Below are 22,425 nucleotides of genomic sequence, written 5' to 3'. Positions count from 1 at the left end.
GTATTTGAAAATGTGCCAGAGTGAAAGTATGTAAATAATAATAACAACAAGGGGCTGTAAAAAAAGCGTAATCACTTCCTTTTTTGTGTAATACTTGAAAATGTTATTTTTAACATAATTTAAGTCCCTTTTTTCGTAATTTTTGTCATTTTTAAACAAGGAATTCATGAAGTATCTTTTATCACCAAAATTTATCCCATCCACTAAATCAAATTTATGTAAGTTTATTCTATTAATATTGTTAAAATTACATGAATTTATTCTATGAATATTAGTAACAAGTTTATAGGAATACTTTACAAAAAACATTAATAATGATAAAAAATCCACCACACATAAACATCAAATTATTTTTTTTAATGCTGATAAAATCTTATTCTTTAATCCAAATTAGAAATAAAACCACAATCACCAGCTTTAAACAGTGGAAGGATACTTTAATTTTCAAACGGTATTTTCACACATTAACACATTACTAATAAATATATTATTCTAATGTTATTATCAGATTTGATGGTAAACATGTTTGGAATTTACCTAAATTCATACCGCATGAGTATGGATTTAGGCGAATCGCAAGGAAACCTCCGTTCTTCAAGTTTCGGAAATTCGTTTTCCCGAAAATTCATAACAAATTTCCTCACCAACTGATTAACAGAACTCGTTATTCACTAGTAAATAGTTCAGATCCCATAACTAAATACATCTCTAACGGATCTGATGTAATAATAAGATATGGTTGGGAGTCTAGATCCAGTGAATACCACAGGCTTAGGGATGAAATAAAGCGTAAATACAAGTGTAAGTTAGAAATAACACATTCAATGTAGTTGTTAACGTCATTGGAATTCCCTCCGACTCCGACGAGTTACAAATATTAAACGAATACGAAGACGTTTTAATCAACATCACAAATATTAATGATGTTATTTAATCTTATAACCTTGAACTATTTAGTAAATTGGTGTGTTACTACTTATACAATTGATAGTACAAGTGTTCAGATGTGATAGAATGTATTTTTCCAGGTGATTTGGCATTTTTTGGTTAATTCCATAGTAATAATCCACAACTGACGAGAAGGTTTTAATTACTCTTTCCTCATTCTTATCCAGCTCTGAATCCACCAAAACTTTACTCAATACTTCATTGTAATCTTTGTTATGCATGTTGAATGTTGTTAAAGAGTTGAAAACAAGCCTAATGTGATTATAGCTTAGGGATTTGCCCCTCAATAGCTTAATCAGATGATCCATAAAATGCTTGTAATAATCCAGGATTAAAACTTTATCAACAACATCACTAGTGCAAATAATATTGCAGATACCAGAAATAGTACTAACATCTTTCAATTCAAATTTAGCGACGTCAACTGACTTAGTGCTGTCAACTGTATTATTATTCTCAACTGTATTATTAAGGTCAAGGGTATTATAAAGGTCACGGGTATTGAATTTATTAGCGTGATTTATAGTTGTATTGAGAGTGGATTGGGTTAGTGAGGTATTTAAATTTGAATCTGGAAAATAAGTTTTTAGATCTGTGGTATAAAATTTCGAACAACCATTCACAATATTAATCAGCTCAAAGATCTTATAATTTTGCATAAATAACTTTAACTTTGATAATAATTTTCCAATTAAATTATTGTCACATATTCTGAATCTGGCCATAGAGTTAAAAATCATCAGAACATCCAAATGGTTAAACTCCTCAAACTTCTCCAGCATCGGCACATACAACTTTTTTATCAATGCCATTAACATTTTATTACATAGTTCATATGTTTCATTAGTATAATTAGACTGAGAGTTGTGAGATCTAAGGAATTCTGTATAGAGCTTAGTGATCCCAGAGAGAATATTGGCGTAGTTTTGACCTATAAACGAGTCAAAGGTGTTGAAATTCAGCAGTTCCAGGATCATTTTATTGAAAAAACTGAATAACAAATTTAAATTCAATTGAGATGAGAATTTGCTGTAGGCGTTGACGGTGTTACCAATACACTGTGGAGTCATCAAACTGAGATTAGATTCAAACTGAGGAATTAACTTAGTGAACAATTGTTCATTGAATATGTTTAATTTGCTAAATCCGTTTAAAAGGTTGGCTAAACATCTTGGAGGAAACTCCTGGGGGTTCATTAAAACTCTCTGAGCAAGTGCTGAAAAAAGTTCAAAATCACGAAAATTAAGTTTAGCAAAGCCATTTGAGATTTGAGCAATGCACTGAGGAGTGAAATTTCCTCTTCTAAGTCTCAAAGTTATAATTGGAGCCAGGACTGACAATGTTCCGTTTTCATCCTTGCCATACTGAGCGACAGAGTTTGCCAGTATGGCAAGTGTCTGGTCACTCAGGCTGTCATATTTATCAGTCAATGAGTTAAGCAATTTCTTAGTCACAGAATCGAAATCCAAATTCTCAGAGTTTAACATTAACACTCGAAGTAACATTGAAAAGTCCTTTTCATTACAATTACTTATCACTTTTAACACTGAATTTATGTTATTTATCTTGTTATTCTTAGGCTTAAAGAGTTTATTTATAACTGCGGACAGGGTAGAATGCTGGTTAAGTTTCCCTAATGAGTGAATAACGTTACAAAGATCCCTAGTGTGTATGTTCCTAATTTGCCTAATTATTATACTTGTTCCTGTTTCTATGAGTTTAAGGTTAAGGAAATTAACCTTGGCAAATGAGTTTAATATAATACAAACATCCTTAACTTCGAGCCTTGAGAGGATTGAGTTGTGATTTGATTTATTGTCTGAGTCAGTGAGAATCTCTGCAGTCTTAAGCCAGAGGAATTTCGGCTGATTTATCTCCTTCTTTGATAAAATATTTATACAGTGTGATATGGTATTCCCATCCAAGGTTGGAAGAACTTTTAAAAATTTGCTAAAAACAGTTTCTACTTCCTTTAAACTCACACTGCGTGAAACTGAGTTTAAAAGAAAAGGTAATTTCATAACCTTCAGTCAAGAATCTTCTGAATAACAAGAAAACTATATTACAGCCCTGTTCCATATCAAATTAAACCAACTCAACTACATTCAAATAAAACATATAAAATAAAATAACTTTATACTACACATATTGTAAAATATTCTGGAAAATATTATTTAAAATTCACAACATCATACACATTTACACAATAATTAAATTTAATAAAATAAATTAATATTTTGGCCTTTTAAATATTTTAATTTTTATTAAAAATAACAAATTAATAATACTAGACTCATAATTATACCTTTATTCTCAAAAGATCCAAAATGCCATTAACTATACTAAATTAGTATTTACTGTTACCTAATTCCTATACATAATGTATACTACACTATTCTTCATACTATTTACAGTCTATACCAGATGTTTCTGTGTAATATTACCTGAAAATTACCACAACAATACCCAGAGAACAGACTATTTAAACAGTATTTAAATTATAGATTGGTATATTTTTAGGTCATGTTGGATTCGGGTTTGATTTAGTTGAGGGTAATCCTCTGGACAGTTTCAATGACTTGAACACATTCGGGTTCAGATCACCCATTATTGTCCAGCCTTACATTACACGGGATATTGGTAACATAATAATTAAGAGAAATAACGGCATCTGGGTCAGAAAATCCAACAACTGTACTCAAAATTATGAAGTAAACACAACATTATATAATTATATACACAGTTGATCAATGTGTTAGCCCAGGGATATTGAGAGGGGTAGTGATTTGGTGAGGGAATTGTTTAATGATTTTAGTCTGGACAGTCCATTTAGTGAAGAACTATGGAATCGTAATTCTAAAGGCCTAGGCTTAAATGATATCACATTTAACAAGAGCAAGTTTAAAATTGTCAAATGCTACTGCAGTCTCTATGAAAGCGGTTTAATCACACCATTCCACGGGTAACCCAGTAGAAATTACTACAAAATATATTAATTATACAAATAATATGTTATAGAGAGTTGAGAGGGGAGTTTGTTGAGATGGTAGGGAAGTTACCAAATACTGTTGAAAGTACAGAATGTCCAATTGACATATTTATAACTGAGCTGGAGTCGTGTAAAAATTTAAGAATTTGGATTAATCTCTTCAAAACCTATGGAACTCACATAACAACTTATGCTATGACAGGTAAAATACTATTGACACATCAATTTATTAGGCGGCAAATTTATTAACATGGAATCAGTGGTAAATATTAATTTACAAGCGAGGGATAGCGATATTAAGAACACCAAGGCTAAGAGAACGGGTGAAGCCAGTAGTGAGTTTAGTGAGATATTCAGGAGAAGAATCAAGGGTAATAAGATAAAGAAACATTTATGGGTAATTGGCGGTTCATTTGTTAATAATCTGGAGCAAATTGACCCGAAAATGTTCTCGAAATGGGTCAAAACTATCGATAAAAGACCAATGCCAATCAAGGCCAGATTCTCAGAACTTTCAATGTTCTTCCCTGAAAAACATGAAACTTACATGAAAGCAGTGGAATATTACGAACAAATCTCAGGAATCAAAAAATTAAACAACTGATAATAATTTCACATAAATTGATTTTTTGGATAATTTTATTAATAAAAATAATTTAATAAAATTTATTTGTAAAATGTGTTGGTAATCACCACAACGTGTTGATTCAGTTTAATAATTAAAATGGCAGACGATGGCGAGTATAGTTTTTCCTTAACTACTTTTAGTCCATCTGGCAAACTTGTTCAAATCGAATACGCCTTAAATGGTGTCGCCAAAGGCGCTCCAACTCTTGGTACCAATTAATACAATTTTACACTTATTTCACACAATTTTACCTAATTTTATTCATAATTTATAATTTAATAAAAGATTTATTTCGGGATGTATTGATTAATTTCAGGAATTAAGGCGACGAATGGTGTTGTCATAGCCGCTGAGAAGAAACAGCCTTCCACCTTAATTGAAAGCGATTCACTTAATAAAATTGACTTTTTCGCAGATCATATCGGCGCAGTAGCCGCTGGCATGCCAGCAGACTTCAGAGTTGTCCTCAAAAAAGGGAGAAAAGAGGTAGATAACACAGTTCAGATATTACCATACGTATACAGATATTACATAGTTTATAAGGTATGTAATGGTATTATAGGCTATGAAGTATAAGGCTATGTATGGCGATGATATCCCAGGCGCACAACTAGTGAAGGACGTAGCATCAATTATGCAAGAGTTTACACATTCAGGCGGTGTTCGGCCCTTTGGAATCTCACTCCTACTTGCATCGTATCTTACACATCTCCCCTACTATTTATTCATTTCATAGTTAACTAATCATTTGTTACTATAGTCACACAGCAAATGCTTAATATGGTTGTAGGTATGATGACGATGGGCCACAATTGTATCAAATAGATCCTTCGGGTGCTTTTTTCGGTTGGAAGGCCACTGCTATAGGGAACAGAATGCAAAATAATAACACATTTCTGGAGAAAAGATATCACCCGGATTTAGAACTTGAGGATGCAATTCACATTGCGATTTTAACTCTGAAGGAAGGTTTTGAAGGAGAGCTAACCTCTGAAAATATCGAAATTGGAGTAGTGGGACCTGATAAAAAGTTTAAAATCCTACCACCAGAAATGATCGAAGATTATTTAAACGAAGTTCAATAATTTTTTATTCAATTATATTTTTTATTTTACAATGCGTTTAACCTTGTAATATTGATAACTCTGGATTTGTGTTATTACTTGTGTATAACTGAGATGTATAATATTTATATTTTAATGTAAAATTGTCTTGTTTGAAAATTTAAAATGACGGAAGAAAAGGTTTACAATTTGGACGTTTCCAAAAATTTAGGAAATGTCCGAGTTTTTGCCAAAGGACTAACTAAAATAAGTTTGTTCTCCATTATTTACAGATAAAATTTAATTTAGAATATTCAACAATTGCGAAAGATATTGAAAAACTTCAAGATTCTAAAAATTTGGGCGAACTTCTGACTCAACTACAACAAACACATCAAGTATTTCTCATACTATTTTTAAGATTCCACTTTTCCCATATAATTCCATTATTATTCCAGTATAATATTTGTATCTGTAGTCCCTTGATAGACTTGGTGTTTTTAAGGGTTTGACTACGAATGTGCTCCGAGGTAATCAGGAAGGAGACGTTGATGTTGTATTTACATTTGAGGAGAAACCTGCGTTTTACACCGTTGGAGCCAATGTTAACTCAAAAACCAAAGCCGGAATTGTACTTCTCATACTATTTATTAGGAATTTCTAGTTATGTATACATTGGTACATAGTGTATTAGGAGCTTAAGGGTGAGATTCCGGGACTTTTTGGCTCATCAAATACTCTAACTTTAAGTGCTAATACCGCAGGAACAGGAAATAATGAACTTACAGTACCTTCCTACACAATATATACAATTAGTTACAATGTTAATTTTTTGTTAGGGGAGTTATTTTATCCCGAGATTGCCGTTATTGGATAAATTTACTGGTTTATTTTCAGTGTTTACCTCTTACAATGATTTAAAAAAGTATTGTTCCTATACTAATAGGATCAAGGGCTTCAAATTCAACTTATCAAGCCTAAATCAAAAACATAATTTCACATGGGTAAACTCATAAAACCTAAATTAATTATTAGGAATCGTGCATCAGAGACATTTATCCAGTTTACAACAACAGAATGAAATCGTCTGAAATGTAGGAATTGTTATAGTAATAATTTCCTAGGGTCTTGAGGAACAGTGGCTGTTCACTCAAAAACTCACTCTCATACGTTTATAAACATGATAACACAACTGGTGACGGTGTACCCACACAAGGCCATTTAACACAAATTAAAATTGTATCCCGCCAAATTTCATAATTAATTTCGTAGGAAACGGGATTGCCTGGAGGAGATTGTCTCTTTTTTAAGCTTAATTATAACTTATCATTCTCAAAATTGTTATTCCAACAATTGGTATTACTACACAGTTTACACCGTCACACACGTTGATACTTTTGTAGATAATCAATATGAATGTTGGATTTGGATATTTGTATAATTTTGGGAATTATAACAAGAGTAATAATTTGTTGGAAAAGTTTAACTTTTCTGGTCCGTCAGGATCCCATTTAGCATTTCGCGGCTTCTCATTTCAAGGCCTAGGACCCTACGATTATGGTATTGAATGTTCTCCCTTGTAAATTATTTTTTGTGTAGGATTTGTTAAAAGTGGAACTACTGAGAGTGAAGAATGGATTAATAAAGTGGACCACTTGGGCGGAGACTACTATACAAACATGCAATTGTCATTATATTACCCTTTTAAACTATTAAATTTACCAAAGTATTTCACTATTTCACTATTTCACTAGTTTCCTTTTTCCCAATTTCCCTTTTCTTAATTCATTATTCAGGCCGATGGTATTCAGCTTTGTTAATATCGGATCTTTATCGAATAATAACAAATTATGTAAGTCAACACAGTAATTTAGTGATTTAGTTTTTTATAATCAATTGATAAATGATATGAGAATGTCGATTGGTGGTGGATTAAGTTTAAACTTGTCAAATGGTTGCTGGATTGAAGCTTTTTATGCTAAACCAATTCTATACTCACCCACTGACAACATCTCAAACTTTCAATTAGGACTCAGATTCAAACACTCAATCTCATAACCAACAAATATATTAATATATTTACCGTGTAAATAGTGTTATAAGATTAGTAAGTAACGCCCGGTTGCTTTCTTCGTTCCATTTCCTTTTCAAAATCTTTATTATCGTAATAAGTTACTACCACTGGTACTGTAAGCATTGATACAGCCAAGAGGAATAAAAGCGGTGTTGATTTAAATAGTCTTCCTGGCCTAGGATTTATAGCTTCATTTACAATCTTAGGATCATAGGCTGTTGATTTAGTGGCAAATCCACGATTCTGAAAAATTAAACCTCTTTTAAATAAGCTACTAAATCTTATATAATTTTTCATAATAGAAATTTTTATTATATAAATCAAATAATTTTAAGTGGAGTAAATGAGTTTAGAATAAAGAATTAGATGAATTTGTGATGGGGACTGATGTTATGATTCTTTGTTTAAAATATATTAAATTAATTCACACATTCTTATGTATATTAGAGATTTTATTGATTTATGGATTTATTTATCAATTTCTTTAATAATATGCAAATCTGAGGATAAATTTGGTATAGAAATACCAAATATACACAGCCTTCAAGAGTAACAAATTATTAATTAAATTATCTTTTTTAGGGCATTTGAAACATTTGAACATGTTCCCAAACCGGAAAATATCACAGAACTTGGAACTGATTTATTAAGAACCGCTGCCGTATCCAACTTTATTCATACAATTTCCTTACACATTTGATACTTAATCATGTTATTTACATATATAATGTAGGAACATGCGGGTGAAGTGAAGAGTATAACGGGGAAATGTATTCCTGATTTTTCGGAGCCTTGTCCAGGTAATTTAACACCATAGATAACAATTTTACAGAGGGTTGGGAGGTAATTTTTACGTGATCTACACAGATGATTAGAAAGTTGGTGAACTTTGTAAAGCCACAGCTTCTTATAAAGGCGTTTGTAAAACTGTTATGTCATTTGAATCTTACACACCTGAAGAGAAAATTAACTGGTCAAATTCATGCCAAGTAGCCTTTTACACATTTATTACACATATTTACAAATTTTATTCACTCTGATTATAAATTGAGATTGTGTTAAATTGTTTTTAGGCAAGTTGGCCTTGTAAAAATGAAAATAAAAACGAGGAATGTGCAGATTCTGATCGAAATGTACGTTTAATTTATGATAAATTAATAATTTAGTATAACCAAACATGTCCACTATCCTTTGTTAAAGAGGTAATTAACAACATTTTGCTTACCAGATTTAGAAATCCAAGGGTTCAGACAATTATTTATGTGTTCCAGGTACTTTTATTCATGATTAATTCAATTTCCAGACCCTTCATCTTACATTGGACCTTGTAATTCCATTGTTGATTTCACTGATTTTTCCAAGGAATCTAAACGCATATGGGCGGTACCCAATTACTATATTATAGATAACTGTTGAATTGATTTTTAGGAGTCGTGTGGAACTAAATGGCCTTGCATAGTAATTTACTATGAATTTAAAGTTATTTTAGAGAAACTGCTCATTTGTTTTTGAAGATTGTCCTCTGGACTGGATTAAGGAGTCGAATGGATCCTGTTCCGCTCCGACTTCTTATAAAGGTTCCTGTGATAAGAAGTTTTACTTCACACACTACACTCAGAGTAATGATATGAGTTTATGTTAATATTTTTTAGAGATGAAATTGGAGTATCTAAGGGCATGTGACATCGCATTTGAATGTTCTAATGACTGCAAACGAGATTACAACAAATGTCCAAGTATTCTTTACACAGTCACTTCTCAGTTATAATTATTATAGTATTAATATGTGTGAAAAATCTTTAGATAACTGGACAAATAATCGCAATGGCATATGTATGAGTCCGACATACAATGAGTTATGCTATAAAGTTTATTCTGACTTAATTGGACTAAGTACTACTGACTCCCACAATAATTCCAATACCATTTTACAAGACCAGAAAAAGAATAATCCAGAGTATAGAATTATAGACTTGAATCGGTTAAGTTATGAGAACAAAGTAATGTTTGAGTCGAAATGCCCAATTGCCAACTTCCCTTGTATAGAAAATGATGATTACGACTGGAATAAACCTTGTCCACAACGTTTCTTCTTTTTACTCAGCTACACAGTTTACTCAGTTCTCTACAGAGTTATATACCAATAACATTAGTATAAATAAAGTTTAGACTGGAATTATATAAATAAAAGCTGTGTGCCATTGTATTTAAATGAGGACGACGACTGTAGGAGTAAAAAGGTGTTCAAATCTGAGGAGGAAAAGAGGAAATGGTCCTCTTTTTGTCAAATTCCGTGGCCTAAGTTCGGTGAATCTGAGAACATTATTACTGAAAACAAGAAGAAATTCATGCTAAACGGACCAGTTATTCATGGTAAGGTGTTTTTCTATAATTTATTTTAGAAAGTGGAGCTGTAAATGTTAGTTCCAGTGTCAAAAACAAGACTAAAGATGAACTTAAGGAAATTGATTACTCTAAAAATATCAAAAAAATCAATAGACTACAAGCCACTCTAACTTAATAGAACCTAACACCTTAATAAATAGTATTGCATATGTATATTGTGTATGTGTGGAGTAATATTAACCTTTGCCGGAAAGCATTAGAAGAACGACTATACAAACGACTGCGTGTTTTACGCCAGGAACTTCATTGAGATAAATGCTGAGAATTCCAACCTTTGGAACTTTTAGAAGAATTGTTCCAATTAGATCTTTGTCATTTAGCCAGTTCTTATTACGGGGATAAAGGCCTCTGTCATTGACTCTATTATTATCACCCTTTGTAAGTACGTATAAGTTATCCTTATCCTGGTGTAAAGTGATAGCCCTGTGGACAATCGGTATCTCCCTGTCCTCAAGTTTAAAAACTACGATATCTCCCGAGTTTATCTCATTCTTTTTCATTAAAAATAATATATCTCCTCTGTAAAACGCTGGTTCCATACTTCCACTCAAGACTACAACCACAGGGGAATCCGTTCCTAAACATACATATAACATGACATAGAGTTATAGCTAGAATTAATATATATTGGATGATATAACTAGATAAAGTGGAACCCGTGAGAAGAATAGCGATTTTCCAGAACATGAGTGCCACAAAGATCATGGAAGATATTGAGAGGATATATTCAATAGATTCCAACGGTCTCTTTTTAAAAATTCTGAACTCATTTCGAGTTTTATAAAATTCTTCCTTAATGGCGTCCATTTTGGTTAAAATTATTTATTCTAAACCCAATACATTACCTTTCTCCCATAAGATTCTTTTTCTCCAACACATTTAATTTTTATCATTGTTTTACAGTTATAAATTCATTTAATAATATATTTAATAATTTATTTAGTAAAATATATTAATAATATGTGTATGTGTTGGTAAAAAATTATCTTTTTGCTACCATCGGATAAGCGACGAAACAACATGATGTTACCCTTTTATTTTTCTTCTTAAGGGCTTTTACAAGGTGTTCCTCTGAGGCTATGAATCTTGCCAAACTCATTGCTGGCTTTGCAAATACGCTTTGGGTGTCGAATTTTGGTACTACGGGAGGTACAAAGATTAAGGCGCAGTAACTCAAGGGGATTCCACCCTGAGGTAGAATTGATACATAATCAAGGTCAAAATCAAACTTTGCAACTCCACTGCTGGAAGGAGTTTTAGGACTACTCCAGCCATACAAACTTGCCTTGTTAGCTCTTCTTTCGTCCATGTGAGTGTCATAACCTATCAACAAGGCGTTAAATCTATCACGAATTCCAGTAACTGTTATGGTTGGCGATACTGAGTATGGTCTTTTTGCTTCCACTTTACACCTTATTATTTCATCATCATCATCATCGTCTTCATCTTCGTCATCTGCAAATCCGTCAATTAAGTCATCAAAATCTCTTGAAATTCCACGTTGTGGTTTTGCTGGGATACCGCTCATTTGGTACTGTCCCAATGATGTTGTTCTAATCGGTGGAGGTGGAGGTGCATCTACTGGCCTCATTACCATTGGTCTTTGTCCTAATGATGTTGTTCTAATCGGTGGCGGTGGCGGTGGTAGATCCATTTCTCCGTCCATTTGGTACTGTTCTACGGATGGAACGCTAATTGGCGGTGGAGGTGGAGGTAGATCCACTGGTTTTGGCGCCATTGGTGGTCTTACATTTAAAAATCCTCTGCTATGTCCTAATCTAGGTCTACCAATTCTATTTGTATTTGGTCTCCTTATGTTTGCATATATTGGTCTACTTGATTCCGTCTCATCACCATATACACCTGGTAACACACTTAACACACTTCTCACAAATGTTAATAAAATACATATATTATGTAACCCAATCATTTTTATATATTATTAAAATTTATAAAACTGATACATTTACAGAAATTTGACAAAAAATTTAAAGATCTGAGAATTTTTGTGAGAAAATTACGAAGCTGTGGATTCCAGGGATTTTTCTGATTTGAAGTCAAATTTAAGCTCAGGTTTGCCTAAAATAATTCCAAGTAACAATAATCCCCCGTAAATTGTTGTTTTTTTGAAAAATAGCAGACAATTTGCTGGATCACTCAAATCGACCTTTTTAATCTCCCTCAACATCCATAAATGCGATATTACCACAGACACATAGAATAAATCCTACACAATTTTACACATTATACTCTACAATGTTATATATAGGTATACAGTCAGCTAAATAGTTAGTAGTAAGATACGGTAAGATGAGCTAGATAACCACAGGTGGCCATTAGAATTGACATATTGTAGGCCACGATATTACACATTTTTTTAGTTTTATCACCCCTAAACATACAATTGTACAAAATGGTATGAGTATAAGTTATTGTACCATTCAATTGCTAATGAGCCCAGACCTAATTTGATATCATCATTTTTATCCTGGTGAGCGTAAACAGTGTCATAAATTAGCGACCACAGTGAAGATGTTAAATATATACAAAGTGGAGCCATTGTTAATGGATTACCACTTATGGCTGTCCAAGCCTAAATGAAGATATTAAAGTGGTAAAAATATACCATTAGTGTTCCTATACTGGAAGAAAGACCCAGAATAAGCTGAGGATATTTAATATATCTTTTCATGAAGGGGTAAATTGAACAAGTCACACCAGTTAATAGTCCCAAACCGATACTGTGAAAATGTGTAAAACTGGGTATAAAAATACGTTGTAGGATCAAATTGATACAAAATTGTCAAAGCAATCGTTGAATTAAACATTAAAGTGATCAGTGCTAAAGAGTATTATACCAATTTGTTATGTTAGAAATATGTAAGAAGTCAAATACCTTCTGTTGTGTTTATTGAGCCTGAGGCTAAGGGTCTGATTTTAGTACGTTGTACTAACTTATCAAAATTTCTATCTGCAAGATCATTTACACAACAGCCAGCGGATCTAGCGGAAAAAGCACCCAAACATAAAAGTGCGATTTTCTTAAGCTCTAAAAAGGTAACAACTGGTGGTAAAGCTAAAGCGGCACTCCACATGGCTGGGAGAGCGAAAATTACAACTGGCATTAGGGTGTGAACCCTCATGAGCCTTCCGCATGATATTATTTTATCATACAGTCCATTATCCTTCGAAACTGCATTATTTATTGTAATGTATCTACCAGTTAACAGGGAATGGTTCAGAGTATTATTTATTATATCAGTTGGACTTTTATTGTTAGAGATAATTTTATCATTTTTAAGAGTAGTTATGTAGAGTTTGTTGATAAAATTATACCCAAATGTGTCTTTACTAAGCTTTGGAACAAATGACCTGTAAATAACTGTGGATTCCAAAGAATTTTTTATATTACTAACATTAAACAATATTCTACGACTAAACATTATAGTTAAGATTATAAAATTGTGGAATTATTAATATCTTATTTTTGTTGTTCCCCATGTGTTGTTGAAATGCCTTCTATAGAAATTTACATAATTATTATCATACTTGTGTTTAAATAGAATCTAAAAGCTTCATCATATGAGTCTTTGAGAGCTTTAGACTTGAAAATTTTTGAAATCGGAGCAAATTGCGTCCTGATTGGCATTGGATATTTATACACACTTTTGATCCATTTAACATACTCAGATTCCTTACTAATATCACTTACAGGTAAACCTCCCAGAATATTCGTATACTTAAAGGAAAGATTTTTACTTTCACCTCTTTTATTACCAAAAACAAATTTAACATTTCCTTCAATTCCAACACCTTTATTATCCTTTTCAAATTTACCTCCAACTCCAACATCTACTGACTTTTCATTCCCCCTTTCATCTTTCGACCCTTCTTCCTGTGTTATAAACGTAATACGGCCGCCTATACATAACCCAATACACACAAGATTAATATATGTGTGAATAATTTGTACCTAGTTTAATATTATATGAAAAGTGAGTTCCAAATTGATCAAAGAGCTCCATCCAGTTTTTTATCTCCTTACAATCTTTGTTATTTTTATTTATTGAGTATTTTATAGCATTACAGTCTTTTGTATGTTTTTTAAAATCTCTAGTCAATTTACTCATTGCAGTTGCAAACGATCTGGTCATCTTTCTGATGAATAAATTAATTTTATATATATTTACAATGAGTTATGTATTGGTAGAGCAGCTTCTAGTAGGAAACAGTAGGATTTATCAACATAAAGTTTATTATCGTTATTCTTTAGTAAATCGCTAATTTCAGAGTAATTTGTCGATAAACTAAACTTTGCACTTTCATCTATACTTGATACTCCAATGTCACTATCCACTGATATTATATCTTTATACTTCTCCATACTATCAACCACTGATCTCTACACACTAATGTATTTGTTAACTATATTTAATATTGAAAGGTTACTGAGTTGGAGCGTTTACACTCGATGAGGGGTCTTATCCAGGCATTTGTTATGTTTGAGTATGAGATTTTCTTGAATAATTTTTCCTTCTTGAACATGATTGAATATGAGATTATAGGGTCTCTGAACCCTGGATCCACTAAAAGGTCAGGGTCACTCAGAGGATTTCCAAACAGAATATCATATCCACAGCCAAGATATTCTAAACAAATTATAATATCAGATTATCAAATTGGACTTATAAAACCCAACCTAATGAAGGGATCTTTTTGTTCTTGTTAATCTTCTTAATTACATCTAATAAGGATTAGTTATAGAGTAACATTACCATTCTTGGATCCTTCGTCTATTTTTATAGCACAAAAAGCCGTTAATATAAATAAATACACATAAATTATCATTTTATATTATCTAATTTATTATAAGGAATAGACTCAGTGTATAACATATTAAGTACCACTTATTAAGAGGTATATAATATTAAATTAGTGAGCAAGTAATAATTGAAGCTACAAATGTGCAATGATTACAGTTAATATCACATTTGTTGTAAAATTTATTACAACTTTCCAGCTTTAATCCAACTTCATCACCAGAAAAAAGAAATTTAAGTCCTAAACATTGTAATTATAATTGTAATTTACCGTATAACATTTTGTATTTGTTTGGACATCCATTTTCAACATGTTTTTCTCCAGTTTTTATTAAACTTTTCACTAACTAATCATGACTTTGTGGTCTGAAAATACCGCTGTATTTGCAGTTTGAGGAACACATAAAACCCATACAAATTCATTGGGTCTTTCGCTACCAGTACATGATGACTCTTCTAACAATTGTTAAACAAAGTTTAAAAGTACTTGATTGGCACAACTCAATTGCAATTGGCTCCTTAACGCTAATCTTTATCCCAAGAAAAATCTTCATATTTCTTGGACATCTCAGTTCCTAAAACAAATCTAATGCACAGAGGTTACCTTGAATAGGTAATAATTTGGCCTTAAAATTAGTTGTTTAAAGTCACTTATTTGTTCATTATAGTGAGCACACATTGACCAGGTTAATACTCTCGATACAGTTTTTGTAAACAAACACACGTTTCTAAAGATTTAATTGAGTCAAAACTTACATCCTGTTGCTCAAGAGTTGGACTTGTTTTAAATCACCGTTCTTCCCCAGTGACATACAAAACCCAAACATTACCTTGTCATCAGAACCACATACCTTTACATTCTTTATATCCTCATTCATTGTTCTCACCACTGCATTTCCTCTCCTCAACTGTTCATTAATAAACTATGTAGAATAATTGTAAACTAACCGTGTTAATTACACTATTAACAGCGTTGACGCTATTTAAATCCTTAATGTTATTTAATTCTTGATAATATTTTAAGGCATTTTCATAGATTTTTAAATACTTTTCGGGTATAATTTGTTTTATTGGAACAAGTTCTAAATCGATTGGAGTTGGATTGTGGACGACCTTTTCTAGCCAATCTGATATTACTTTTGAATTCGATACATTTCCAGGTGGTTCAGGACCAATTGTTAGTGTATAAAGTTCCTCAAGTTCCTCTTTGTTTGTTTCACCGGATTTCTTTTCATTAAGGCTCTCACTCCTGCTCTTAGAAAGATGGAAAAAGGTACTTGATTGCTTAATTGTTTTCTTTTTATATTCCTTACGCATACTCCCCTCATACTTTTTTATGTTATAAAATTTGTTAATCACTCCGCCTAAGTTAATAGTTATAATAAATATAAAATGACTAAAAATACCCATGGTTATTTCTTTTGTCATAAAGGTCCCATAGTCTTTAAAAAATTCCATCCAGGGCATTATACATCTGATACAGTTGGCATCAAACGGGTCATTCCTGAACATAGAAATAGGGCATTTTTGATTATCAAATTCAGAATTACAATTTTTATTAAGCTTTTTCAACACGTTCAAAATGAGCATGCCATTAAAATTTAGCCCAATTTCGTCATTATTTTTGTTTTTTAAAAAATTTAAAGATGTTAAATTAGCCTTATATACTATACATTTGTAGGACTTAATAAGTAATTTGTTGTGTTTATTCAGGTTATGTAACATGTCGTCGTGCGTATACTCATCGTTATTATATCCGCTATATGAATCCTCGTATTTATCGTTAACGTGTGTGAATAATCTTCTTTCAAGTTCATCTTCATTTTCTATATTCAACTCCTATACACATGTACAAGTGTATGTATATTAAATGGATAATACCTCAGTTGAAATATCACATATAAATTGATTTTGTACATTAATCAAATCGTAATTTTGTTCTTTTAACAAATTACCCCCAAATACTGTTCTGTTCGTTTCAACAATTGGGGCCTTAAAATTATTAACTCTTTGTTCCAGACTGTCAAAACTGTATCCGCTACCGAGATACTCTAAACGTGCACATTATAACTGTTATTTCTAACCTAGGTTATTAATCATTCCGCTGTAATGGTTAAATATTAAATTTAACTCATTACCCTCTTTTTGATTGAGTAGTGGGTTAGCAGTTACGGAATTTTTATTAAATAAAAAGGTAAATATAATAAAAAAATTATACATTATTAATACAAAACTAAAAGATACTCGTCCAAAAAATTATGTACTCGAATGATTCAATATTTATATATAAAAGTGTCATGAAATTAATTCAAATACTGTTTAAGAAAATAATGAAATGAGTTGACTAAATTTTCATCGGAAAAATTTTGATAAATAAAATACGAGAGTGGAGTCAGTTCAAATTTAATTGGCACAGGATTATACTTAATCGTTTCAACCCATTTTTGTTTATCCAATTTTTTGTCATAATTTATTTCTCCATTATTATTAGTCGTTTTTCTATCCGTAGTCATGGCGTTACCTCCTAAAATGATAATTTTTTCGCTCTTATTTTTGTCCAAATCGTGCAACTTGTCTTTAGAATTAGAATTTAAGCTCATCTTAAAAAAGTTTATATCGAGTTTACTTCCGAATATGCTAGTATTTTCGGTGATATTTTGACCTCCTTCGACGGCATTTATCTCTATTATCTTACCCCCTAATGTTATCTTCGTCAACACATGAGTACCATAAGTATTAAATATATTGTACCAATCTTTCTCGATATTTTTTTGATTTTTTTGTGGATTACTATTCGATGTGTGTCCAGAGTCTTTGACCAGCTTATTTTGTATGTCATTCAAAAGTATTGAAATTGATTTTTTAAGTTTCCTATAACGTTTATTTAATCATTAAATTTACCCACTGAGTCTAAATAAAGCAAAAATACCACTGATATGAGATAATCATTCCACTGGTATGTATTGAGCAGTTAATTTTTTTAATACTTAGGTTATTTTTTGTTAATAATTTGTTCAAGCTCTTATTTTCGAGTTTATGTTCATAATTTACCATATTTATCTTTATATCCTCGGTAAATATCCTAGAGTCAACCTTTTCACCTTCTGACTTTATCACCTATGACTTTATACGCATTTTATAAAATATTTCATGCTATAATATATGATTAATTGTAGGATTAAGTATAGAAGAGTACCGAAGAAGTTCTATAACAGAGTGATTCATTTCGGATCCATACGCCAAGTGGTAAATTGATTTCGGCTCCTTTTCCAACTAAACTGGTAGCGTTCTCAAATGAAATAACGGGTTCTTTGTAGGCCAAGTCAATTGGGTCATCTTCATCATTTCCAAAAGGCGAAGATTCTTTTATGTTATAACCAAGTCCCAAATATTCTATAAACTTTTTTACAAATGTGTGTAAAATTATTTTTGGACATATAAGCAATTGTTACCTAATCCGTAAAGTTTAAGGGAGTTATCTTGATTGTTATAAATAAAAGGATTTAACTTTTGGGCAAAAATGGTGTTAATGTATAAGAATGTTGAAATGAGTCCTACTATGTTTATTACCATTTGTGTAGTGGAATCGAATTTTTAGATCTAAAATTTGTGTCAGTTTAAATTTGTAAAATTTAACTTTTTTATACCTTTTTTCCCATTTTTTTATAATCATAGAGGCACCTGGCCACTTTTGCCAGAGTCTGAACTAGTCAATTCCTCTATTAATTGTTGACTTCGACACACAGCTCGGTTGAATAATTATATGCTGTTTTTATTCTTAATCTTTAATTCACTCCCATTTTGTATTCAAAGCGATTTAGACTTTAATATTTGCAATTTTAGCACAAGTTATTTACTAACAAGGTTAAAAGGATTAGGCAACTTTCCTAATAAAAATAAAAATAAATTTAAAATTGCCCCAAAACCACAATCTGATTAAAATTCAAGGATAATCCTACCAATAATATTACATTTAATTGTCTTTTAAACGAATCAGAGGATCTTTCTCTAAACATAAAATCTTTTCTGAAGATTCAAGCACACACATTGGACATTAATTTGTTTAAAATTAGAATTTTCTATTATTTTCAATAACTGAATAAGATGTTAACGTTTAAAAATAAATAAGAAAGTATTATCGAGTATATTTTTTTGGAAATTGATCTGATCAATTAAATTTCGGAAAATTTTCAAAAATAAAAATCAAATAATTGAAGTTTAAATAAGGATATTGGTTTTGATAGTTTTACTAAGTTTATTCTATTAAATAGATTAAAAATTTTCCGTTCAATAAGGCGCCGAGGATTCTCAGAATAAGGAACGATTTAGACAATAGAATTTCTGAAAAGGTTAGTTCATTTTATTTATTTTATGTTTCGTAAAAAATTGTCGTCTAAAAAGGTGTTTTTGTGACGTGTTTTCTTCAAATGTGTAGGTATGTTAGTTTTTGTGGGTGTTGCTGTTTTAGAGTGGATTGTTGTGGAAGATTGAGAAACTTTGCCTTGTACATTTTTTAAATATTTCAAAAGTGTTATTTATTATTACACATTAATATTATTCTTATTAAGAATATGTTTATTTGTAGATTCTAAGTTGAAGAAATTTACCTGTTAAAATTTTTGTAAAATAATAAAAATTCCCGCTAGTTCTGGTAAACTGAACTAACCTGTAATATATTACCCTTAAAACTCTTTGGAAGGGATTCCGCCCGTTAGTATAAAATATTCCTCTGCTTTTATCGTTCTGTACAGATTTTGACCTATTGAATGCAGTAGATTTCAAACTCTAGATTAAACTAAAAATGAAACATTTTTATTAAAACAGGAGTCAAAAATGGATCCTAAGAATCTTGATACACAGAAGATTAATACACATAAGAACTCTCACAACACACTTAAGAATTCTCGTTACACACCCAGCAATGTTCATAATACTGTTAACACTAGTAACACAGTTGACAAGGATAATACTGTTAATGTAGTTGACCATGATAGTCCGCAACACAATCAAATGAATAACATTTCACCTGAAATTAAGGTGAACACTGCTAATACTAATGTATGTAACACTAATACTAATGTATATAACACTAATGCTAATGTAAACAATACTGATGCGAAGAGTAACAACACACCTGAAATTAAGCTAACCAATGCAGTTAAGAGTAATACACTAAATAAGGAGAATACTACCCACTCTTTAAAGGAGAATAGTACTGACAAGAAGAGTAATTCAACCTTTAAAAGAGTTAACTCTGAAAAGAAGAGTTATGCCACTAATACTACCCACAATAGGTCCAATATTAGTACTACCAACTCCTCAAAAGATAACTCTGATAAAAATAACATGCCTGAAACCAAGGCAGTCAATTCCAATGCTGATAAACAGAATGTGCCTGAAACTAAGGTGCCAGATTGCAATGCAGCTGATAAAAAACTCAACAATACTATTGTTACCAACACCAACACACCCGATAAGGATGTTTCACCAGAAACCAAGGTATCTGATTCCAGTACTGAAAAACAGGATGAGCCTGCATCTCAGGTAATCAACTCCACTACTGAAGAAAAAAGCACAGAAAAAAAGGTAGAACTGGATAATGTTGACATTTCCAAGATCATTAAGGAGATTATAGCCAACAACAGGGCTAACATAATACCCGAAAGTAAGGCTAGCACCAACGCCAGCACATTTAGGGAAAACACCTTCAGGGCTGACAATGTTGGTGAAATGTTCCCTAATGCGGAGGTTAAAACTGGTATAGAACTGGATGGAAGGGAGTTTAGCAGGTATAACACTGCAGAAACAGCTTTGGTGACTGATCGTATGTGCTATGACGCTCAAATTGGCTACAAAAGAACAAAACCTGATGAGAGGATGTTTAAATTTGACAATAGGTTGAAATACTTTAAAAGACCGGAAACCATTAAGAATGACAAGCTTATTGAAAAACTACAACAATTAATCGTTAACAACGCCACAAGGAGGGATGCTATGGATAAAAGAGATCTGCAGATAAGGGATGGCTTCGAAAGGAGGGACCCTTATGAGAGAAAAGATCAATATGACAGGAGGGAACAGTATGATACTGAACAAATGATCACTGAGCAGTACATACGGCAGCAGTTGTACTACAGAGAAGACATTCACCAAGGGATGATTGGAATAGCCGAGAGAAGAGGTGGTCTCAGCTGGATCAGAACAAGTAACGGCAATTTACTTCCCCAAATTGAAAACACTTGGCTAAAACACATTATCACAAGTCTTCAAAGTAACAAACTTGCCCTCATGAACTTTTTTACTAACCTCGAAAAGTGCTTGATTGAGTCAGTACAATTCTTATACAGGGAAGGCATTAAACCTTACCTAGGTATTAATTCATTCACTATAATATTAATTAGTAATAATTTAGTATTTAATTAATTAGTAATAATTTAGTATTTAATTAATTAGTAATAATTTAGTATTTAATATTGAAAATTCTTTCATAAATTTGTAGGCGATGTGGCAAATCAGATGAAGAGATCGATTTGTGACAACTTTTGGAGTGCAGCTGAGGTTGCCTATGTGTCCCTCCACTGCAAGAACACAGTGAAGCTGAACATTGAGCTGAGGGTTAAAGGTGAGATGGGCTGGGTGGTTTACTTGATTAAGGAACCAAGTGACTTTAAAGGCTTTGTGGATACTCACTCCACCATCAACAGCTACGACGATTACTACTGGCGCCAGCTGAACATCTTCGCCTCATCAATTCTGACTAACAATAATGATAAGGTTAAGGACGACAAGGACTTTAACGGAGGCAGATATGCTTTCGCAGAAAGACTAAAGAATGAAGTTGAAGCCTTCAGGGACATGAGACTTGGTGAGGTGGTTCACCTGGTGCAGCTGGCCATATACTCTGGAATCTTCGTATACACTCAGCGGATTTTATTGCCGGTTTCAGCTTGTGAAAAAACTGCCCAGGAGTTGTTTCCAAAGCTTAAAAAGTCAAGATATCCAGTTTGTACTTGCATAAACGAGGTGCTTAAAATCGTTTCTCTGCTCGTGGATAACAGGAAAAACGGCCTGGTTCTAGCCCAGCTTAAACAACAATTTATGCTCCAGTTTAACAGGGAACTTAATCCACTATCTTTTGGATACAGAAAACTCCAAAATCTTCTCTTGTCTGACTTGTTTAGCCAAAATTATCATTTGTTTGTACCAGTTGACTCTCCTCATAGGACCCACATCCAACATATTCAATACCCAATCCCCTCTGGGTGTAAGATTTTCAAGCAGTCAAAGCTCCGGTTTGACCCTCTAAAGTTTCCCACACCACTCACAGACTACTATGATCAGTACTATAACATCTGCAACAAGCATAGCAAGAGCGGGAGCAAGGGATATAAGAGCAAAGAGTGCACTTGCTTGTGGAAACTTGAATACGATACTCTACCCCAAGTCGTCCAAGATTCTATTAAGGACTATCTTGAATAATTTTTTCTAATTTATCTCTACTTGTACCCTGTTAATTA

General features: G+C 32.2%; 16 protein-coding genes across 16 annotated transcripts; 8 read left to right on the top strand and 8 right to left on the bottom strand.

Moving 5' to 3' along the window:
* Positions 1 to 295: 295 nt before the first annotated feature.
* On the bottom strand, positions 296 to 3,104 carry TpMuguga_03g00811 (uncharacterized protein). The gene has a single exon (XM_757842.2). The coding sequence runs from the start codon at positions 2,967 to 2,969 to the stop codon at positions 954 to 956; it is 2,016 nt and encodes a 671-aa protein (XP_762935.1). The 5' UTR covers positions 2,970 to 3,104; the 3' UTR covers positions 296 to 953.
* Positions 360 to 952, top strand: TpMuguga_03g00812 (uncharacterized protein; the record flags this gene model as incomplete). Its single annotated transcript, XM_061305786.1, has 3 exons — positions 360 to 451; positions 509 to 801; positions 831 to 952. 3 exons carry the CDS (start codon positions 360 to 362, stop codon positions 932 to 934), a joined length of 489 nt encoding a protein of 162 aa, XP_061160920.1. The 3' UTR covers positions 935 to 952.
* A 224-nt stretch (positions 3,105 to 3,328) lies between the features above and the next one.
* TpMuguga_03g00810 (MAC/Perforin domain protein) lies at positions 3,329 to 4,541 on the top strand (the record flags this gene model as incomplete). The annotated part of the gene is made up of 5 exons (XM_757841.1): positions 3,329 to 3,437; positions 3,469 to 3,659; positions 3,708 to 3,910; positions 3,967 to 4,139; positions 4,171 to 4,541. 5 exons carry the CDS (start codon positions 3,329 to 3,331, stop codon positions 4,539 to 4,541), a joined length of 1,047 nt encoding a protein of 348 aa, XP_762934.1.
* Positions 4,542 to 4,574: 33 nt separating this feature from the next.
* On the top strand, positions 4,575 to 5,665 carry PAB2 (Proteasome subunit alpha type-2-B). The gene is made up of 4 exons (XM_757840.2): positions 4,575 to 4,773; positions 4,882 to 5,063; positions 5,128 to 5,261; positions 5,356 to 5,665. Exons 1-4 carry the CDS (start codon positions 4,662 to 4,664, stop codon positions 5,648 to 5,650), a joined length of 723 nt encoding a protein of 240 aa, XP_762933.1. The 5' UTR covers positions 4,575 to 4,661; the 3' UTR covers positions 5,651 to 5,665.
* On the top strand, positions 5,642 to 7,672 carry samm50 (Sorting and assembly machinery component 50-like protein). The gene is made up of 12 exons (XM_757839.2): positions 5,642 to 5,879; positions 5,918 to 6,006; positions 6,087 to 6,239; positions 6,303 to 6,395; positions 6,448 to 6,612; positions 6,644 to 6,702; positions 6,733 to 6,847; positions 6,881 to 6,964; positions 7,012 to 7,168; positions 7,208 to 7,334; positions 7,405 to 7,460; positions 7,491 to 7,672. Exons 1-12 carry the CDS (start codon positions 5,795 to 5,797, stop codon positions 7,664 to 7,666), a joined length of 1,359 nt encoding a protein of 452 aa, XP_762932.1. The 5' UTR covers positions 5,642 to 5,794; the 3' UTR covers positions 7,667 to 7,672.
* A 23-nt stretch (positions 7,673 to 7,695) lies between these two features.
* Positions 7,696 to 8,030, bottom strand: TpMuguga_03g00807 (putative integral membrane protein). Its single transcript, XM_757838.2, has one exon. The coding sequence runs from the start codon at positions 7,977 to 7,979 to the stop codon at positions 7,713 to 7,715; it is 267 nt and encodes an 88-aa protein (XP_762931.1). The 5' UTR covers positions 7,980 to 8,030; the 3' UTR covers positions 7,696 to 7,712.
* An 88-nt stretch (positions 8,031 to 8,118) lies between these two features.
* TpMuguga_03g00806 (uncharacterized protein) lies at positions 8,119 to 8,557 on the top strand (the record flags this gene model as incomplete). The annotated part of the gene is made up of 4 exons (XM_757837.2): positions 8,119 to 8,231; positions 8,265 to 8,343; positions 8,416 to 8,482; positions 8,515 to 8,557. 4 exons carry the CDS (start codon positions 8,119 to 8,121, stop codon positions 8,538 to 8,540), a joined length of 285 nt encoding a protein of 94 aa, XP_762930.2. The 3' UTR covers positions 8,541 to 8,557.
* Positions 8,558 to 8,614: 57 nt separating this feature from the next.
* TpMuguga_03g00805 (uncharacterized protein) lies at positions 8,615 to 10,226 on the top strand (the record flags this gene model as incomplete). Its single annotated transcript, XM_061305785.1, has 11 exons — positions 8,615 to 8,671; positions 8,756 to 8,815; positions 8,849 to 8,884; positions 8,917 to 8,953; positions 8,986 to 9,065; positions 9,111 to 9,140; positions 9,172 to 9,301; positions 9,335 to 9,418; positions 9,486 to 9,767; positions 9,852 to 10,055; positions 10,085 to 10,226. The coding sequence occupies 11 exons, from the start codon at positions 8,615 to 8,617 to the stop codon at positions 10,201 to 10,203; spliced, it is 1,119 nt and encodes a 372-aa protein (XP_061160919.1). The 3' UTR covers positions 10,204 to 10,226.
* Positions 10,227 to 10,243: 17 nt separating this feature from the next.
* Positions 10,244 to 10,918, bottom strand: Sec11c (signal peptidase I). The gene is made up of 2 exons (XM_757835.2): positions 10,745 to 10,917; positions 10,244 to 10,665 (listed from the first exon to the last, which is right to left on the bottom strand). Exons 1-2 carry the CDS (start codon positions 10,893 to 10,895, stop codon positions 10,265 to 10,267), a joined length of 552 nt encoding a protein of 183 aa, XP_762928.1. The 5' UTR covers positions 10,896 to 10,917; the 3' UTR covers positions 10,244 to 10,264.
* Positions 10,919 to 10,973: 55 nt separating this feature from the next.
* Positions 10,974 to 12,152, top strand: TpMuguga_03g02025 (putative integral membrane protein). The gene is made up of 2 exons (XM_061305817.1): positions 10,974 to 11,954; positions 12,061 to 12,152. The coding sequence occupies exons 1-2, from the start codon at positions 11,456 to 11,458 to the stop codon at positions 12,066 to 12,068; spliced, it is 507 nt and encodes a 168-aa protein (XP_061162073.1). The 5' UTR covers positions 10,974 to 11,455; the 3' UTR covers positions 12,069 to 12,152.
* TpMuguga_03g00803 (uncharacterized protein) lies at positions 11,059 to 11,925 on the bottom strand. The gene has a single exon (XM_757834.2). The coding sequence runs from the start codon at positions 11,824 to 11,826 to the stop codon at positions 11,071 to 11,073; it is 756 nt and encodes a 251-aa protein (XP_762927.2). The 5' UTR covers positions 11,827 to 11,925; the 3' UTR covers positions 11,059 to 11,070.
* Positions 12,013 to 13,568, bottom strand: coq2 (UbiA prenyltransferase family protein). Its single transcript, XM_757833.2, has 6 exons — positions 12,985 to 13,568; positions 12,864 to 12,930; positions 12,715 to 12,829; positions 12,527 to 12,681; positions 12,393 to 12,480; positions 12,013 to 12,315 (listed from the first exon to the last, which is right to left on the bottom strand). Exons 1-6 carry the CDS (start codon positions 13,529 to 13,531, stop codon positions 12,106 to 12,108), a joined length of 1,182 nt encoding a protein of 393 aa, XP_762926.1. The 5' UTR covers positions 13,532 to 13,568; the 3' UTR covers positions 12,013 to 12,105.
* TpMuguga_03g00801 (MAC/Perforin domain protein) lies at positions 13,536 to 14,833 on the bottom strand. The gene is made up of 6 exons (XM_061305784.1): positions 14,788 to 14,833; positions 14,538 to 14,737; positions 14,279 to 14,490; positions 14,062 to 14,246; positions 13,638 to 14,009; positions 13,536 to 13,607 (listed from the first exon to the last, which is right to left on the bottom strand). Exons 2-6 carry the CDS (start codon positions 14,631 to 14,633, stop codon positions 13,570 to 13,572), a joined length of 903 nt encoding a protein of 300 aa, XP_061160918.1. The 5' UTR covers positions 14,634 to 14,737; positions 14,788 to 14,833; the 3' UTR covers positions 13,536 to 13,569.
* Positions 14,834 to 14,962: 129 nt separating this feature from the next.
* Positions 14,963 to 17,009, bottom strand: TpMuguga_03g02040 (MAC/Perforin domain protein). Its single transcript, XM_061305818.1, has 10 exons — positions 16,993 to 17,009; positions 16,790 to 16,959; positions 16,315 to 16,747; positions 15,857 to 16,272; positions 15,665 to 15,816; positions 15,513 to 15,636; positions 15,396 to 15,483; positions 15,285 to 15,364; positions 15,180 to 15,255; positions 14,963 to 15,149 (listed from the first exon to the last, which is right to left on the bottom strand). The coding sequence occupies exons 1-10, from the start codon at positions 17,006 to 17,008 to the stop codon at positions 15,016 to 15,018; spliced, it is 1,689 nt and encodes a 562-aa protein (XP_061162072.1). The 5' UTR covers position 17,009; the 3' UTR covers positions 14,963 to 15,015.
* Positions 17,010 to 17,211: 202 nt separating this feature from the next.
* Positions 17,212 to 18,788, bottom strand: TpMuguga_03g00798 (MAC/Perforin domain protein; the record flags this gene model as incomplete). Its single annotated transcript, XM_757829.2, has 5 exons — positions 18,556 to 18,788; positions 18,361 to 18,508; positions 18,105 to 18,301; positions 17,838 to 18,025; positions 17,212 to 17,779 (listed from the first exon to the last, which is right to left on the bottom strand). The coding sequence occupies exons 2-5, from the start codon at positions 18,479 to 18,481 to the stop codon at positions 17,212 to 17,214; spliced, it is 1,074 nt and encodes a 357-aa protein (XP_762922.1). The 5' UTR covers positions 18,482 to 18,508; positions 18,556 to 18,788.
* On the top strand, positions 17,664 to 22,413 carry TpMuguga_03g02160 (OST-HTH Associated domain protein). The gene is made up of 4 exons (XM_757827.2): positions 17,664 to 17,864; positions 18,085 to 18,189; positions 18,226 to 21,278; positions 21,408 to 22,413. The coding sequence occupies exons 3-4, from the start codon at positions 19,742 to 19,744 to the stop codon at positions 22,385 to 22,387; spliced, it is 2,517 nt and encodes an 838-aa protein (XP_762920.2). The 5' UTR covers positions 17,664 to 17,864; positions 18,085 to 18,189; positions 18,226 to 19,741; the 3' UTR covers positions 22,388 to 22,413.
* Positions 22,414 to 22,425: the final 12 nt, after the last annotated feature.

Source organism: Theileria parva, assembly GCF_000165365.1.
Source record: "Theileria parva strain Muguga chromosome 3 map unlocalized ctg_531, whole genome shotgun sequence".
Lineage (NCBI taxonomy): Eukaryota > Apicomplexa > Aconoidasida > Piroplasmida > Theileriidae > Theileria > Theileria parva.
This window is presented reverse-complemented; position numbering and strand designations above follow the sequence as displayed.

Bases quoted from the DNA above. Each gene is read 5' to 3' on its own strand.
- TpMuguga_03g00811 (XM_757842.2), bottom strand. From the start codon at position 2,969: ATGAAATTACCTTTTCTTTTAAACTCAGTTTCACGCAGTGTGAGTTTA.
- PAB2 (XM_757840.2), top strand. From the start codon at position 4,662: ATGGCAGACGATGGCGAGTATAGTTTTTCCTTAACTACTTTTAGTCCA. The intron at 4,774-4,881 runs GTACCAATTAAT...GATTAATTTCAG, and splicing joins CAAAGGCGCTCCAACTCTTG to GAATTAAGGCGACGAATGGT. The intron at 5,262-5,355 runs GTATCTTACACA...ATATGGTTGTAG, and splicing joins ATCTCACTCCTACTTGCATC to GTATGATGACGATGGGCCAC.
- samm50 (XM_757839.2), top strand. From the start codon at position 5,795: ATGACGGAAGAAAAGGTTTACAATTTGGACGTTTCCAAAAATTTAGGA. The intron at 6,240-6,302 runs GTACTTCTCATA...ATAGTGTATTAG, and splicing joins CAAAAACCAAAGCCGGAATT to GAGCTTAAGGGTGAGATTCC. The intron at 6,396-6,447 runs GTACCTTCCTAC...ATTTTTTGTTAG, and splicing joins CAGGAAATAATGAACTTACA to GGGAGTTATTTTATCCCGAG.
- TpMuguga_03g00807 (XM_757838.2), bottom strand. From the start codon at position 7,979: ATGAAAAATTATATAAGATTTAGTAGCTTATTTAAAAGAGGTTTAATT.
- Sec11c (XM_757835.2), bottom strand. From the start codon at position 10,895: ATGGACGCCATTAAGGAAGAATTTTATAAAACTCGAAATGAGTTCAGA. The intron at 10,666-10,744 runs GTTCCACTTTAT...ATGTATGTTTAG, and splicing joins AATCGCTATTCTTCTCACGG to GAACGGATTCCCCTGTGGTT.
- TpMuguga_03g02025 (XM_061305817.1), top strand. From the start codon at position 11,456: ATGGTTGGCGATACTGAGTATGGTCTTTTTGCTTCCACTTTACACCTT.
- TpMuguga_03g00803 (XM_757834.2), bottom strand. From the start codon at position 11,826: ATGGCGCCAAAACCAGTGGATCTACCTCCACCTCCACCGCCAATTAGC.
- coq2 (XM_757833.2), bottom strand. From the start codon at position 13,531: ATGTTTAGTCGTAGAATATTGTTTAATGTTAGTAATATAAAAAATTCT. The intron at 12,830-12,863 runs GTATTTTTATAC...ACATTTTCACAG, and splicing joins TATCAATTTGATCCTACAAC to TATCGGTTTGGGACTATTAA. The intron at 12,481-12,526 runs GTACAATAACTT...TTGTATGTTTAG, and splicing joins GGCTCATTAGCAATTGAATG to GGGTGATAAAACTAAAAAAA.
- TpMuguga_03g00801 (XM_061305784.1), bottom strand. From the start codon at position 14,633: ATGTTCAAGAAGGAAAAATTATTCAAGAAAATCTCATACTCAAACATA. The intron at 14,247-14,278 runs GTAAATATATAT...TTTATTCATCAG, and splicing joins CTACCAATACATAACTCATT to AAAGATGACCAGATCGTTTG. The intron at 14,010-14,061 runs GTACAAATTATT...GGTTATGTATAG, and splicing joins TTCATATAATATTAAACTAG to GCGGCCGTATTACGTTTATA.
- TpMuguga_03g02040 (XM_061305818.1), bottom strand. The intron at 16,748-16,789 runs GTATTATCCATT...ACATGTGTATAG, and splicing joins TATGTGATATTTCAACTGAG to GAGTTGAATATAGAAAATGA. The intron at 15,817-15,856 runs GTTAGTTTACAA...ATTAATGAACAG, and splicing joins TTAATAGTGTAATTAACACG to TTGAGGAGAGGAAATGCAGT.
- TpMuguga_03g02160 (XM_757827.2), top strand. From the start codon at position 19,742: ATGGATCCTAAGAATCTTGATACACAGAAGATTAATACACATAAGAAC. The intron at 21,279-21,407 runs GTATTAATTCAT...ATAAATTTGTAG, and splicing joins AGGCATTAAACCTTACCTAG to GCGATGTGGCAAATCAGATG.